At 47.3% G+C, this 17,336-nt stretch overlaps 1 protein-coding gene across 3 annotated transcripts in view; it reads right to left on the minus strand.

Moving 5' to 3' along the window:
- ULK1 (unc-51 like autophagy activating kinase 1) overlaps positions 1-17,336 on the minus strand; it is a 135,078-nt gene that overhangs the window by 94,636 nt on the left and 23,106 nt on the right. For 2 of the 3 annotated variants that reach the window (XM_075012291.1, XM_075012290.1), the window contains exons 4-5: positions 9,613-9,645; positions 7,972-8,008 (exon numbers count right to left, since the gene is read on the minus strand). The exons of the other annotated variant lie outside the window; for it this stretch is intronic. In XM_075012291.1, coding sequence (XP_074868392.1) covers positions 7,972-8,008; positions 9,613-9,645 — 70 coding nt within the window. The remainder of the gene's footprint in view (positions 1-7,971; positions 8,009-9,612; positions 9,646-17,336) is intronic. 3 annotated transcript variants of the gene reach the window in all.

Genomic DNA, 17,336 nt, shown 5'->3' on the forward strand with positions numbered 1-17,336 from the left:
AACTGGAAGTATTTTAAAGAAGTCTTACTGAAGGCACAGGAACAAATAATCCTGCTGCGCAGTAAGAAATGCAAACATGGTAGGCAACCAGCTTGGCTTAACAGGGAAATTCTTAGTCAGCTTAAATTCAAAAAGGATGCATACAAGAAATGAAAACGTGGACAGTTGACTAAGGAGGAGTATAAACATATGGCTGGAGAATGCCGGGCAGTAATCAGGAAAGCGAAAGCACAATTGGAACTGCCGCTGGCAAGGGATGTGAAGAGTAACAAGAAGAGTTTCTACAGGCATGTGAACAATAAATGGGTTATCAGAGAAGGTGTGGGGCCACTACTGGATGAGGGAGGTAACCTGGTGACAGATGATGCAGGAAAAGCTGAAGTACTCAATGCTTTTTTTTGCCTCAGTCTTCACAGACAAAGTCAACTTCCCAATGATGGTCCTAGATGATGCAGTATGGGAAGGTGGAGGGCAGCCATCTGTGGGGAAGGAACAAGTTCTGAGCTATCTAGAAAAACTAGATGTGCACAAGTCCATGGGTCTGGATTTAATGCACCCCAGGGTATTGACGGAATTGGCAGAGGTCATTGCTGAACCTTTGGCCATTATCCTTGAAGAGTCTTGGAGATCAGGGGAGACACCGGATGACTGGAAGAAGGCAAACGTAGTTCCCATCTTTAAAAAAAGAAAGAAGGACAATCCAGGGAACTATAGACCGGTCAGCCTTACCTCAATCCCTGGGAAAATAATGGAGGGAATCCTCAAGGAATTTGTTTTGGAGCACTTGGAAGAGGGGAAAGTGATCAAAAGTAGCCAACATGGATTCACCAGGGGCAAGTCCTACCTGACTAATCTGATTAGCTTCTGTGACGCGGTAACAAGCTCTGTGGACATGGGGAAGTCAGTGGCTGTGATATACCTTGACTTCAGCAAGGCTTCTGATACGGTCTCCCACAACATTCTTGTCCATAAGTTAAGGAAATATGGATTGGATCTTTGGACTATAAGATGGATAGAAAGCTGGCTTGATGGTCGGGCCCAACGGGTAGTGGTCAATAGCTCAATATCTGGATGGCGGTCTGTTTCAAGCGGAGTGCCACAAGGCTCGGTTCTGGGACCGGTGTTATTCAACATCTTTATTAATGACCTGGATGAGGGACTGGGTTGCACCCTCAGCAAGTTTGCGGATGACAAAAATCTAGGGGAGAGGTAGATACGTTGGAGGGTAGAGAGAGAATCCAGAGGGACCTGGATAAATTGGAGGACTGGACCAAAAGAAATCTGATGCAGTTCAATAGGGAGAAGTGTAGAGTCCTGCACCTGGGGTGGAAGAATCCCAAACATTGTTACAGGCTGGGGACTGACTGGTTCAGCAGCAGTACGATGGAAAGGGACCTAAGGGTTATGGTGGATGAAAGGCTGGATATGAGTAACCAGTGTGCCCTTGTCGCCAAGAAAGCTAATGGCATACTGGGGTGCATTAGGAGGAGCATTTCGAGCAGATCTAGGGAAGTCGTTATTCCTCTTTATTTGGCACTGGTGAGGCCACATCTGGAATATTGCGTCCAGTTTTGCCCCCCCCCAGTATAAAAAGGATGTGGACTTGCTAGAGCAGGTTCAGCGAAGGGCAACAAAAATGATTAAGGGTCTGGTGCACAAGACCTACGAGGATAGGCTGACGGATTTGGGCTTGTTTAGTTTACAGAAGAGAAGACTTTGGGGTGATTTAATAGCAGCCTTCAACTTCCTGAAAGGGAGCTCTAAAGAGGAGGGTGAGAAACTGTTCTCAGTGGTGTGTGATGGCAGAACAAGGAGTAATGGTCAGAAGTTGAAGAGGAAAGGTGTAGGTTAGATATTAGGAAAAACTTCTTCACCATGCGGGTGGTGAAGCATTGGAATGCGTTGCCTAGAGAGGTGGTGGATTCTCCATCCCTTGAGGTTTTTAAGTCCCGGCTGGATAAGGTCCTGGGTGGGATGACTTAGTAGGGGTTGATCCTGCTTGAAGCAGGGGGCTGGACTAGATGACCTCCTGAGGTCCCTTCCAGCCCTATGATTCTGTGATTCTGTGATATGATGCTGCTATTAAAAGAAGCAGAGCAGTTCAACCGCTCTGCACAGCAGGGAATTCTGGGTATAAGTTGGTTTGATTGGGTTCTTGCACTTCAGTGAAATGACTGAAAAACACAAATTCTGGAAATGTTTACCGGGATAAGCCTTTAAAAAAAAGAGAGAGATTTAATCTAGAAATGGAAATGACGAGTTGACTGTATCCAGGTAAGAAGAGAATACCCAGCCAAATGGTAATACAAACAGATGCATGGGGAATGGGCAAACCAGCCTGACATAGGAAGGGCCCAGCTAGATGTTGCTAAGGAACAAAGATTAACAGGCCCACATATTTTATGACTGAGAACAACAGTTCCTCAGTTCTCGTCCCCAAGTGCCCCTCCTCTATTTGCACTCCAGTGATGATATCATCATCTGGACCCACTGAAAGCAGGAATTCCACAGGGATTTCAACAACTTCCACTCCACCGTCAATCTCATCCTGGACTAACCCACACAACAGATCCACTGCCTGGACGCTACAGTGCAAACAAGTGATGGTCTCATAAACATCACCCTGTACCAGAAACCTACCAACTACTCCTCTTACCTACATTCCTCCAGCTTTTATCCACAACACAACATACAATACGTTGTCTACAATCAAGCCCTAAGATACATCTGCAATTGGTCCAATCCCTCATACAGAGACAAACACAGGATCTCTGGGAAGCATTCTGATAACTACAATACCCACCAGGGAAGTGAAGATATAGATTGACAGAGCCAGATGGATACCCAGAAGTCACCTACTATGGGACAGACCCAAGAAAGAAAGCAACAGAATGCCACTGGCCATTCATTACCTACAGCCCCCAGCTAAAACCTCTCCAACACATCATCAAGGATCTACAACCTGTCATAGATAACAATCTCCCTCTCCCACAGACCATTACAGACAGCCCTCCCGCTGCCCACCCTGAAACAAACACAGTAATCCCTCGAGGTGGGGGCATCCACACAGCCCTCATGCACCTTGAATTTCACATAAGTCGGGGAGGGTGGGGGGGCAGGTTAGGGCACCAGGGGTGATGGGAGGGTGCAGCTGAGCTAGGACTTGCAGGGGATTGGACCTGGGCAGCAGAGGGTTGAAGTGGAGGTTGAACCTGGCCAGGGGGTTGGGAGCTGGAGCCCTGGGCACAGGTTGAAGCTGTGGCCCCGCGTGCTGGGGAGTGTGAGCTGGAGCCATGAGGGATTGGGGGGGTGCTGAACAGGGTAAACTGGGGTGGGGGGGCTAGCTGAGGGGGGGGTGGAGCCTCATGCACCTGCAGTGGCTGACAGCTGGAGCCCCACATGTGCTTGGGGCTGACAGCTCAGCGCGTGCCAGGGGGTGGGGGGTGTCAGCTGGGGACGGGAGGGGGTTGAGCAGGAGAGAGGGGGTATTGAATGGGGGTGAACCAGGGTGGGGGTGTGTTGAGCTGGCAGGGGGAACAGAGCTGCTGCACACCCTGGCAGCATCTGACAGCCGGAGGCCCAAGCGTGGGGTGGGGGGTGAGTTGGGGCTGCAGGAGGGAGGTGTTGAGCTGGGCAGGGGGGTTGAACAGGGGGTGCACCAAGGCAGGGTGGTTGAGTGGAGGGGGGATGGAGTCCTGCTGGAGGCTAGAAGCCGGAGCCCCAGGCATGGGTTGAAGTCAGAGCCCCATGCCTGGGAGGTTCGGGGTGAGCTGAGGCTGTGGGAGAGGGGTTGAACGAGGGTGCACCAGGGAGGGGTGCTTGAGTGTAGGGCAGGTTGGAGCCATGCACGTGCTGCTAAACTGAGAAGGGCTTGGGAAAAGATGGCAAGCGGTAGAGAGGCTTTAAAAAAAAAAAGGTGAAAGCAGCCTGAATCATTTTAGAAGAAAACTACCAATCTGAGATTTCCGTTTGCTAAAACTATACAGGTATTAGCAATGCACAGTTTGAATACATCCTTAAAAGATGTCTCCTATGCAGCTTGGAGATAATCTGCTGATAAAAACTCTTCTAGAAACAGGTGCCAATAAGGATCAGTATTTTGTTTCACTGGGGGGAGGTCATCTGATGAGGTTTTCCAGGTGGTGCTTAGCTTAACTTCAGTTTTATTAGTCACTATTTTTCATAATGGGTCCCTAGATTTTAAGAGCCAGAAGCAATACTACACACATCTTTCAATTTATTCTTACCTAATAGATGCACCTCATAACAGTAAAAAGTAAACTAATTTTAGGGAAGGAAAAGGCAGAGTATAACTACCTTGGAATAACCCAAGGATTAATGCAGCAAACAGTAGCCCACTAGACACTAGAGCTCCAAAAACCAAGAGGTTGGATGATAACTAAACTTCAATGTCACTTTCTATAAGTAACTACCAATATCCATACTACAGTCAGTTTTGGATGCAGAGAAAGCAAGTCATGATAACAACAAAATGAGTTTAATTAGCGGCTCAACTAATTACATAGAGCGCACTCCACTTTTGTGTTGCCATGATGTGCACGTACGAGTGCCAATACAAGCAGCCATATGAACAGGTGCACTTTCTATAAACCACAGCTGGAAGTTTAGCATTCAAATAGGGTGTGTGTGTGTTTACCCACACATGGCTATGAGTCACAGGTGGTGGTTTACTGTCTAGAGAAGAGTTTCTCAACTCCAGGGCCATGACCCAAAACTGGGTTATCAGAAAATGTCAAAGGGCTGCATGGCAGGCGTGGTGGAGGAGGGGAAGGAGCATGGCTAGACCAACTGAGTGCACGGCACTGCAACCCTATGCATTGTTTGCAATGTCCGGAGCAGAGAGCTGAGCTGTGCCCAGCCAGCCTTGTGTGACTGGAACAGCAGGAGCTGCCTCAAGGTTGCACAGCAGTGTACATTACGCATTGTGGGAAATAAATATTTAGTAAACCGTATGTTTTTTGCACTAAAGCTATTTACTGGGTTGCGAGAGGCAACCAAGATTTACAAATGGGTCCTGAAGATAAGAAGGGTCATATTGGGTCAGCTCAAGGGTCCCTCCAGCCCAGTATTCTGTCTCTGGACAGAGGCCAATGGCCAATCCCTCTCCTGTCATCTATTTCCAGCCTCTGACAAACAGAGGCTAAGGACATCATTCCTTACCCATCCTGGCTAATAGCCATTGATGGACTTAACCTCTATGAATTTATCTAGCTCTCCTCTGAACCCTGTTAAACTCCTGGTCTTCAGAACGTCCTCTGGCAAGCAGTTATAAGGCCTGCTACGTGCTTCATGAAGAAAAACCTTCCTTCTTATAGTTCTAAACCTACTACTCATTAATTTCATTTGGTGACCCCCAGTTCTTGCGAACCATTGCTCCACACCTTAGGTCAGCTTCACTGAAAAAAGTTAGATACTGCAGGTCAGTAATCCCTGTAACCTGTATGCTTCTAAGGCTGGCCACTCCGGAGAAATTCAAATGACATCCAGCTGTTTAGAAGAACACCCACATCTAAGTTTTGTATTTCTATTGGTGATGCATGTTTGCACATGCCTCAGTGCACATAAAAATCATTCCACATTGGATGGAAAAAAATTAGAGTAAACACTGAGATGGGTGCAACTTCTAAAGAAATGTAGAAGTGCAAATCCCACTGTGCTCCTCAGACCCCTGCAAAAATCCCACCCTGCAAGTCAAATTTTCTAAATGGGAAGAAACAACATCTGTGTGCACAAAACTTTGCAACTGTGCCTTCAAGCAAAGTCTTGTGCACACTGCTCAGGAGTCTGCTTAAAACCACAGGAGCCTAAATTTCATGACATTCCTTACCTTGTCTCCCAACTGTTCACCCATTTCAACTGTAGTTTGTCTAGTGCAACAGTTTTAGTGCCATAGTAAACCAACTCAGGTTTGGCTATTTTTAAAAAGTTCCATCATTAAAAATTACCACTATATTTAGGGGGAAAAAAAAGATCCACACATACACATTGTCCCTGTTCCAAGAAAGGTGTTCCATTTCTGCACACCATATTACCTAATGGATGTGAAAGTATCTCAACAGAATTAACACCAACCATGCCAAACAGAATTAAAATGCAAGTCTAGGTACCTTCTGACTCATCCCTACAAAAGTTATGCAAAGAATAAAATGATCTTTCACATTTCTTCAGCTACCCATACCCTTTCATAGTCTAAAATCAACAGTTAAATATAATTTGTTATCCCATATGAACGAACTGGAACACACAAGCATCAGTCCTGAATTTATCATTCATGCGACACTAAAGTTAGCTCCAAAGCAAATAAGAAGTTAGCTTTTAATCTCTCAGCTTCCATAGTTTCCAGTCATCACTTAATTTAAAGTAACAGCCTCAAGTAACATCCAGTAAAATTATTACTATTATTATTTTAATACCTTCTCATATTGTTAACAAGAAATGCAGACGGCATCCTGGATTGGCACTGGTTTTTTTTTAAGTGCAATCCAAAAGACACACAGTATGAGAGATTAATAAATAGCAGGAGGCAGGTTTAATCTTTTAGTCAGAGCGCAAGTGAAAAACAAAATACTTAAAAAGGACTATAAGATTTAAATCCAGCACAGCTACGAGTTAAGCATCCAGAAAATTCTGTTCTCTTCATATTGACACTCTCTTCTCTCCAGTACTGACATGACAAATGTCTGTCTTTCAGTAGGAGCCTTGAGATCTAGATGTTGTTCATTCAGGCCATGATCCTGCAAAATAATCAGTTTTCTGAACTGGCAGAGCAACTTGTAGGACAATGTCTTATCCCTGCATTGTAAGTTACTTACAGGAGCTTACTTTCAGCTTTAACTAATGAAAGAGGGGGCACAGCCACTACTGCTACTCTGAAGATAATTAACACATACAGGTCAAAAATATCTAATATAATCTGCTGGACAACAGTTTATAAATGTTTATACATAACAGCGCTCTACATTTTTCAGGCACCAAATTTCCCCACACTGCATGCTGTTCTTACCATCATCCACTTTTACCACCCTGTACTGTTCCAGGTGCTGTTAAATACACATGGTATTACCTCCCAAAGGTGGCTGCCTTTTGCTACTTTTGTTAAAAAATAAACAAACCACACCTAACTTTCTTTGGATTCCTGGAAGATGAAACAGTATGCGAATACAAGGCATCAGTACAAACAATTTTTTTCAGATGATGAGCAAGATGCCAGTTATACCTAAGGCAGCTTTTAGCTCTCGGTGAAATTCAAAAGACTAATTACAATGACATTATAGACTGAACAGTGTAATTATGGAGAGCAGCCCATTCCCAAGAGTTATTATTGACCTAAACTGCAGAGCCTGCACACAATCGTTGTCATGAACTTAGCTTCTCCAGTCTGCAAAGTATACATATGCTCACCAGTGAAGAAGTACTTGACACAGGGGAAAGAAGAGGAATGACAAAATTTGTTTCACTGGAGAAAGGACTGGATCCATCCACACAGCACAAGAACCAGGGGTCATTCAGTGAAACTGATATGCAGACAGTTTAAAACAAACCTAATGAAGTACTTCTGCACACAACGCATGTCAACCTGTGGAACTCATTGCCAGAGGAGTTATTATGGAGGTCAAAACTATAACTGGCTTCAAAAAAAAAATTAGATAACTTCATGGAGGATAGGACCACCAATAAACTATTAATCAAGATGGTCAGGGAAGACAAACCATACGCTGGGTGCCAGATGTTGGGACTAGACAACAGGGGATGGATCATTTGATGCTTGCCCTGGTCTATTCATTCGCTTAGAAGTATCTGGCATTGACCACTGTAGGTTACTGGGCTAGACAAATCGTTGGCCTGATCCAGTATGGTCATTCTTACCTTTCAACCATTCCAACTCTAAAATAAAAATTCAAAATGTTTCTGTTGGAACATAAAGGATGTCCTCCCCATTAGTCTACTTACTGTGCAGGTAATCAGCCAGGTCACCACCATTGCAGTACTGGAAATGCAAGAGAACAACAAAAGTTTGATTAGCATTGGGCAGAGTGGCAAAGATTTAATGAACAAAGGAAACAAAATCAATAAGATGGGAACTCCACAACCATGTTTATATTTTATTACACATATGAACTAAATGGAGCCAAATGTATACATGAAAACAAAAAGGTTATTGACATAATGGAGAGTAGACTGTGGAATGGGGATCAGGAGAGGACCCTTGAGAATGACTAGGAGTAAGCAGGAAAATGTCCAATGAGACCTCAATTTTAAGAGACCAGAGCACATATGAAGTTTGTTAGCTCTACAGCTATAATGTGTAAAGAAAATAGTTCTTTCCACAGGAGAGCTCATAAGTGAATAGTAGATGGTAATGTATATTCCCCTTCAACATAAAAAGTCTTTCCAATCAAGTCTGCACTAAAAAGGCTTTTGGCAAGAGAGAGACTTAAGAAAACCTAATGCTCGAGCTCCATTGTGCTTGACCTTAGTCCTTGTCTACACTTCTGGAACAATCAAAGCAGTCAGGGCCAATCTTCTGGAATTCAATTTTGAACATCAGGTAGAAATTCATGAAATAGATCTGTCTGGGGTCAGAAGTCAACCTCCGAACTCCTTACTATCAAGTAGAGTGAGGGAGATCAATGGGAGAAACTCTCCCACCAACCCTCCTCAGTGAGGACTGACAGCTAAGTTGATTGCAGATATGCCAATTCTAGCTACACAATTCCCATAGTTAGAATTGTGCATCTGCAATTGACATTAAGGTCTGGTGCAGAGCAAACCTTAATGCTCTTCACCCCTACCACCCTTCAGCCTCATGGACATGCACCTGCAGATTCGATAGGAAGAAGAGCTCTAACCAGGGGTGAAAGTAACAAATTTCTTACAGGTACTGTTGTATCACAACACCCCTCCTTCCCCTTAGGAAGGGTTCAGGGCAGTGGATTGGGGAGGCTGGGCTGCAACAGCACCTGTAAGAAATGTTAAGTGCAGGTGAAGTGCTGGGGGCTCAGGGAATAGTGTTGGGGTGGGTGTACGGAGAAGGCTAAGGGCAGGGGATGCATGTGGTGGGGTGCCAGGAGTCAGGACAAGAGCTGAGGGTGTGGGGTACTCAGGGCAGCAGTTGGATAGGTGTATGTACGGGAAACGTAAGGGATACCACAGCATCACTGGGCTCATAGCTCTGCCCCGCTGCCACCTCTGCACAAGTTGGGGAGGGCTAGGGATGGGAAGGGAGAGCAGAGACTCCCCTGATGGCCCCACACAAATTGGTATGGGGGCTGCTGGCCCTATCCCCACAACTTTGCTCCTGGGCTCAGCTTAGGGGTGGGAGAGCAGACAAGATAAGGAGGCTGGATTTCAGCACCTTCACCCCTTAAAAATACTGCAGTGCTACTGACCAATAGCCTGTCTGGGAGCACACATCTCTCCTATAGCGCATCCCGAGCTGCCCCCTCTAACCTGCCAGCTGCTTTTTACTGGAGTGGTGCACTGGGACACACTGACTTACTTCAACCTCTGACTCCAGCAAGACGGAGAAAGAGGGAAGCCCTACTCAGGTAAAAGGTCTGTCTGCTTTGCCAGTATATTAGAATAACTCACCTCCATAACCAAGTAGACGGAGTTTGCCAGTTCCTGAGGGAATAGGGGGGAAAAAAATGGTTTAAGCATTTGAAAATTAAAAAAAAAATTAAAGCCATTGTGCATCTGAAGGAGAAAAAATCATTTAATACATCTCTGCCTCATTATCCACAAACCAGGGATGGGAAAACGAAGTCACATATCTTCCTTACAATGTAACAGAGAGATAGCCATGTTAGTCTATATTCTATCAAAACAAAAAAGCAGTCCAGTACCACTTTAAAGACTAACAAAATAATTTATTTGGTGGTGAGCTTTCATGGGACAGACCCAGTGGCGTTCTGCATAGAAATAGTATTGCTTGGTGTTCCATCTTCTCAAAAAGTTTAAGAAACACTGCATTAACCTTTTAATCATTTCTGTGTTCAAATTGCCTTCTCAGGCTTTGTATCAACTATTCCCATACAAGGAGCACCTCAAGGGGGAAACATGCACTTAGCTCAGAACTGGAGGTGCGCCTGAGATACGAAATTAGGATTTCTATTTCAAACCTCCTAGTTCAGGCATGTTTGGAGGAAAGATCTGGGTTTTGCCCACCATGGAGGCTGGAGGCCAGAAGATAAATGTTGATCTAAACTCCTGTCAAGTTCTAAAGTGTTCAAGTTTGGGGCTTTTAGTTAGAGACATTTCTAATTACAGTTTATCTGAAAGAAGTTTTTAGGGGAAAAATAATAATCAAGGATTCCAGAACTAAAGAACCAGCCCCTCGCCCAGTAGCCAATCTGCAGGTATGATTCTAAGAATAATGTGACTCAGTAATCAAGAACATACAGAAAACCAGCACTTCCTGACTGCTTTTGGTGTCTGGCCTTTCCTCTGAGGCCTTCCTGTAAGCAAATCACCAGGGAATCACAGCACAACCTGATGCCATCTTGCTGCGTCCACACAGATTGCAAGTTCAAACTGAAGTCTTGGTCTAACAGTGGATTTTTTTGCCTTATTTCTAAATATACATGAACACAGAGCAATAGTTAAACATACCAACAAATTAAAGGGCTTGATGTCAGCAAGCAACTACAATTCTTTCCAAATGTGGAACTAAGTGGGAGCTGAGTCTGGCATCAGGTCCCAAATGGACAGCTGTTCCTCTAGAGTTTATGTGCACAGCCTTGGAATGCTCTCTTGGCACAGTAGTTCAGTGCCAGCCACTTTTCACTCCCAACCACTATGAAAAGCTGGCTGGGGGTATTATCCTTATTTTCCCCTGCGGAATGGGACATTCTTAGAGCCCTGTGTAGATGCAAAATTTGTGTCCACAGTGACATCTATATCTACAAAAATGAGCCATGGATATCCACTTCCAGATGTGGATACCCACAGATAGCCACAAATTTGCAGGACTCTAGTTTTTTTCAACCTCTTTGCCCCAGCAAAAGCCAGACAGAAGCTACAAATGAAGTAAAAGATTCAACAGTACTGTAACAGTAGGTAAACACGTTTTCTACCAGACCAAGGCAACCCAGACCGAACCAAAGACACAAGCTCTTCCAACTTCCTGAAGGAATTCAAATCCTGCTCAGACATGCTATGAAATAGGTCTTCAAAAATGACAGTTATTAAGGTAGAAGTGACTTTCATTGTCGAACAATGGCTCTAGTTTTGCCTGGTCACTCCTGCGTCTCTTAACATATTGTCACTGAGGCACTGCCTCCAGACCTCAGAGCTCTATAGTGCCAGAAGCAGTACAAACAAGTAAAACACAGATTGTCCCAGCCCCCAGAAAGCTCACAATCTACGACTATCGTAAAACTCAGCACAAGGTGGGAGCAGAACAAACTAACTATGAGAGTATTTGCAAAATAGGTCAGTGGCATTCCGGTGCTAAAAACGTGCCTGTTTTCAGCTCTAGGCTCCTGTACAAGAACACACCCAAAAATGTTATTAATTTACGAGAAACCTTTTCCAGGAGTGCCTAATTTGGGAGCTTATGTCCCACTGACTTTCAGTTAAGCCTTAGGCACCTTAGGCACTTCTGAAAAATAGTACCTTAATCAATCATCAGCCAGAGGCTCTTGTTCGTCCTCCCAGCCTCAGACTCCCCACCTCTAGTCTGTTTACAGGTAACTTCAATGGGTTTTGCCACATTTCCCTTAAATCAACAACTGGAAGAAACTATATCTGTCCACATCCTAAAAGCCACTGTCAGCTCACATGAGGCCCTATACTGTACTGGAATACAAAAGTTGTAATGACTTATCTACATGGAGGTGATTTCACATCGGGACTAGAGGGAAGAACTGAATCCCTCTACCTGATCCCAGTCCAAAATCTTCGTTACAAAATCACTCAGCACCTGCTGTACTGTCCACCTCTCTCTGTAGGGCTTCATGGTCAAAAGGGGGGAAAAAGCACCAGTCTCCACCAACTGCCATCAAAATCTGAGCTTTAAAAACAGCCCTCAGCTCTCCCCATCACTCCTTTCCTCTCGCCTACTGAAAGGACTCAGCAGTCCATCAAGTCTGTGTCATAACAGCTCTCTTTTGTCCAGGCCTTGGCCACCTCTTCGTAATTCTGGTTGAGATTTGTCCTGGAAATGACAGTCAGAGATTCAAGGATTGCAAGCAAGAGTTAAATATGTTGACCTTTAACTACCTGCAACGCACAAAAGCCAAGAAACAGAAGCATGCAAAATAAGTGGCCTTCCTCCAACAATGCATTCAGACAGGCAAATCAACAGCAGCCTGGCAGCAAACAGTTCCCTGGTTCAAAGTGCTCACTAGGCCCAAGGGCTGGCAGTTTGAACTCTCACAGCTGTCCCAGCCACTAGGCCAACCTGAATTTTAAAAGGTCTCTTGGGTTTGGCCAGTGAGCAATTTACTGTGGTTACTTTAAGGGCATTTTTGTTCAATTTCCATGTAGGACAAGAAATGTATGAGACGGGGCTTGGTTTCAAACCCCCACATTTAGAAGGAATGTGTGCTTCAAGTCAACTGGCTTTCACATTCTGTTCAAAAGTACCGGGAAAAGAATCTGTGCTTCCAGCACTGACTGGGAGTCAGAAGGTTTGGGGATTATTCCCAGGTCTAATACAAGCTTCCCAAGTAGCCAGAGACAGTTGCCCATTTTCAGAAATGCTGAACACCCAGCAACAGCCATGAACTTCTGATGAAATGGGGAAAAAAAAAATTGATCTCCTTTAATCTTTTTAAGCCTTGATTGTTCCACCTGTAAAACAATAATACTTAACTAGCACAGTCTTTGGGAGGACAGAAGCTTTGTCTACACCAAGGGTGCGCAAAGTGGGGGGGTGGGTAAAATTTCATAAAGGGGGCACAGCACGACTGGCTGCTGGGTCTCAGGCTCATCCATCTCATTACAATGTTGAAGAATGTTTTTGTGTACGAGAGAGAGAGAGAGAGAGAGAGAGAGAGAGAGAGAGAGAGAGTGTGTGTGTGTGTGTGTGTGTGTATTTGCATTTATCTGCTGATTTAATAAAGCTTTTACATTCTACAGACTTATGTTTACACATGCTGAAAGAGTCTTTTCCATATGACCGTAACTGAAATGTCCATCAGTTTGGATTACAATAGACAGGTTGGGGTGCCTTGCTAATTGCAGGGACAGAAAATAGGGCCCAATATAAAAAGTGTGCTCACCCTGATATACACTACACAACTTTTAGCAATGCAGGTATGACACAACTGTGTAAATGACGTTTGTTGGCAAATATTTACACTCCCTACAAGCGGGACACTGCCAACAAGCTGTTTATACTGCCACTTTCTGTGGGACAGCTTTTGCCTCTCTAGAGTGGAAGGGAGGTTAATCACCTGTGAATGACAACATTTTTGTGGTTCAACTGGCAGTGTGGACAAAGCCTAACTCATTACCAATGTGGCATAACAGGATCCTCTGGTGGTGGTGCATTCTATTTCATGCAAGTAAAGAATCATACAAGCTTGCAAAACCCTCTGATAACTGATTAGACAGGCACTCGTATGGATGGGACAGATCTATTAGTTGGAAGATCAAACTATACATTAACCTTTGTAATCTATTTTGAACTCAGTGGAAATGTACCAGAAGGGGATTTGGTTCGGTAGTTAATGTGTATACACCACACTTAAAGATAATTTAGATGCTATATAAGTGCCTGGATAGACAGGAGAAACAGACTCCATTCAGCTTGCCTAGGAACAGAGCTTTACGTTTCAGGTTTTACCATTCCAGGCTAGGCGGCAGAAGAAGCAAAGAAATACCTGAAAGTTACCTGTCAGACCGTAAGATTCTAGCTGCTTGAATTAAAAGATACACTGACCCTCCTCTGGTGTGTGTTTCAAACCTCACTGGGAAGCAGAACAGCATTTGTGCCACAGAACAGGTCTGATGCAAATTCAAGCCAATATTGTACATAATCATCCCTCTTTCCAATGGAAAGTGAAAAGGTCTCCCCTCAGTTCCATTTTCTAACAAGGTACAGATTCTTAATCCAAAATGTGCTGTGTGTGTGTGTGTGTGTCACTCTTTCACTTGTGATGCAAACATTTCAGGTGAACACAGCTCACCGCTCCTCCACAGCAGGGCTGTGGCTGAGATCAGGGGACATACAAAGGAGCCTGGGGAAGGGCTGTGTTTGAAATTTAGTTCCCTAGTGGGGATTTACATACACAGTGTGGGGGTGGGGCGGATTTTCCACATTTTTAGCCACTTTTGCCAGCATTATTTATGCCAGGCACATCTGGGGTAACTTGCTTAAGATCCAGGTCTGGAGAAAGTGAATAAGGCAAACTAATTTACTTATTCCCATAAGAACTAGAGGTAACCAAATGAAATTAATGGGTAGTAGGTTTAAAACTAATAAAAGGAAGTTCTTCACACAGCCAACCTGCAGAACTATTTGCCAGAATAGGTTATGAAGACCAAGCCTTTAAGAGGGTTCAAAGAAAATTAGATAAATTTATGGAGGTTAGGTCCATCAACGGATATTAGCCAAGATAAGTAGGAATGATGTCCATAACCTCCATCAGAGGCTGGAAATGGATGACAGGAGAGGGACTGCTTTGGTGATTACTTGTTCTGTTCACTCCCTCTGGGGCATCTGGCATTGGCCACTGTTGGAAGACAGGATGCAGAGCAAGAAGGACCTTTGGTCTGACCCTGTGTGGCCATTTTTATGTTCATATCCCTAAAGACAAACTTTCTGGGGGAAAAAACTTACTGCTAGTAGCCGCGTCTACACGTGCTGGCTACTTCGAAGTAGCTGCACCAACTTCGAAATAGCGCCTGCCACGTCTACACGTGGCGAGCACTATTTCGAAGTTGACATTGACGTAAGGCGGCGAGACGTCAAAGTCGCTATCCTCATGAGGAGATGGAAATAGCGCCCTATTTCGACATTGAACGTCAAAGTAGGGCACATGTAGCTGATCCACGTCCCGCAACATCGAAATAGCGGGGTCCGCCATGGTGGCCATCAGCTGAGGGGTTGAGAGACGCTCTCTCCAGCCCCTAAGCTCTATGGTCACCGTGTGCAGTGGCCCCTTAAAGCTCCCCGCCTCCTGCCTTCCTGTGCAGGAAGCTGAGAGAGCGTGCAGGCAGCAGCTGTAACACGCGGCCAACCTGCATGCCTCCCTGCAGCCCACAGACACCGCCCCCCCCCGCTGCGATGGCCGCCCACCAGCCCCTCAAGTGCCCCCAGGGCATCCCCCGCCAAGGGGAGCCAGGGCTCCCAGACAGCCAGACAGCCAGGGAAGAGGCAGCGGGGCCCCTCCTGGACGGAGGCTGAGATCCGGGACCTGCTGGGGCTCTGGAGCGAGGAGGAGGTGCTCCAGGTAATGGGGAGCAAGAGGCGGAACGCGGATGCATTCACTCAGCTGGCCGAGGGCCTGGCCAGCCGGGGTCACCCTGCCCGCACTCCTGACCACGTCAGGAGTAAGGTCAAGGAACTGTGGCAGGGTTACGCCCGGGCCCGGGATGCGGCCGGCCGATCTGGGGCTGCCCCTGTCACTTGCCCCTTTTACAGGGAGCTCAGGGCCATCCTGGGCCACCGGCACACCTCCTCCCCGCCGGCCACTCTTGACACCTCGGCCAACGAGCCCCCACAGGCCCCGGAGGTGGAGTGCGTCCCGGAGGCAAGCCCCGCACCCCAGGGGCCCACCCAGGAGCCCACCCCTGGGATGCCAGAGGAGGAGGAGGGGGAATCCTCCTCCAGCGACGGAGGGCTGAGGATCATCCTGCCATCCCGGAGCTCCAGCAGGGCATCTGCCCAGAGGGTGTCCCCCGACCGTGGGAGCGGAGCACCAGGTATGTACCCCCCCTGGTGCACACCCCTGGGGTTGAGGGGCGGGGACAACAGACATGACCAGGGCCCTCCACATGCCCAGATGACCATGGCCCCAAGGACAGCAGTGGCATGTCCCTCAGAAGAGTGCATCAGCCCCTGCCCCCCCAGCAGGACAGTGCCATGCCCCATCCCCGGGGCTGGGGGGAGCGGAACCTAGGGTCCCCCGGGGGTAGGAGGTGGGACACCCATCAGCAGCAGCAGCATCTCCTGGGGACGGGGATGGGGAACCAGCAGCAGAAGAGTGGGGGGACAAGGGCCACAGCTCGGGGCCCACACTAACAGCTGTCTCCACTCTTCTTGCCCCGTTCCGCAGCTGCACCATCGGAGGCCCCGGAGAGCGCCGGCGAGGTGTCAGTGGTCCCGGAGAGCCCACCGGGGCCATCACTGCAGGCCAGCCCCTCGGCGGAGCACCGACCAGCCCCAGGGCGGGGACAATGGCGGACCCAGCACCACCACTGGATGGCGACGGACCCCCAGCTGCTTGCGATCCTCCGGCGGCAGCTGGAGGTCTCGGAGCAGCGCCTGCGGGTGGACGAGCAGCACCTCCATCTGCAGGAGCGGGCGCTGGCCTGGCGCCAGGAGGCATGAGGGGCCTTTATGCGCATGTTTGAGCGCATCATGGACTACCTGGCCCCCCATGCCGCGCCGGCCACCGCTCTGCCCACCCTGTCTGCTCCACCCGCTGCTCCAGCCACCGTCCCACCGCCGTCCACCACTGAGGGGCCTTCCGCCAAGGGGGACCTGGGGCCTGCTGACACCCGCCGGCTGTATCTGCCAGTTCGCCCGGCCCCCAGCCAGCCCCAGCCAGGGCTGAGGCCGAGACAAGGGTCGCGCCCGCCAACCCCTAGCGCTGGACATTAGGGGGTGCGGGGCCCAGGACGTGCCCCCCTCCTCCTTTGTACATATCCCCTTTATGTTGTATATAGTTTGTATTAGACCCCTGTTATTTTATGATACCTGCTCCCCCATGTAAATACTTCTCCCCTTCCTTGTGTTCCACTGTTTGTTTATCATATAATATATAATATTTGTATTTGTAGTAATAATATCATAAGAATTCACCGTTTTGTGGTGTCACGAACAACAGGTCTATTTTTATTTGCAAGAAAAGTGGTGGTGGGGGGGTGCTCTTGGGTGCTCTGTGGTGTGGGTGTAGGGGCAGGGAGTGTTGTGGAAGATGGGGGGGGTGCAGTGGGGGGCCTGCCAGCATTCACCCCGCAGCCTGGTCGAAATGGTCCCACAGGGCCTCCCGGACCCAGATCCCCTCGGGGTCCACCTGGCGACTGGGGGAAGCAGGTGGCTGCATGTCAGCCCTGCCAGCCTCCACAACCGAGCCCTGAAAGAAGGCCTCCCCCTTGCTCTCCACCAGGTTGTGGAGGGCGCTGCACGCGCCCACAATCTG

Source organism: Carettochelys insculpta, chromosome 18 (assembly GCF_033958435.1).
Source record: "Carettochelys insculpta isolate YL-2023 chromosome 18, ASM3395843v1, whole genome shotgun sequence".
NCBI lineage: Eukaryota > Metazoa > Chordata > Testudines > Carettochelyidae > Carettochelys > Carettochelys insculpta.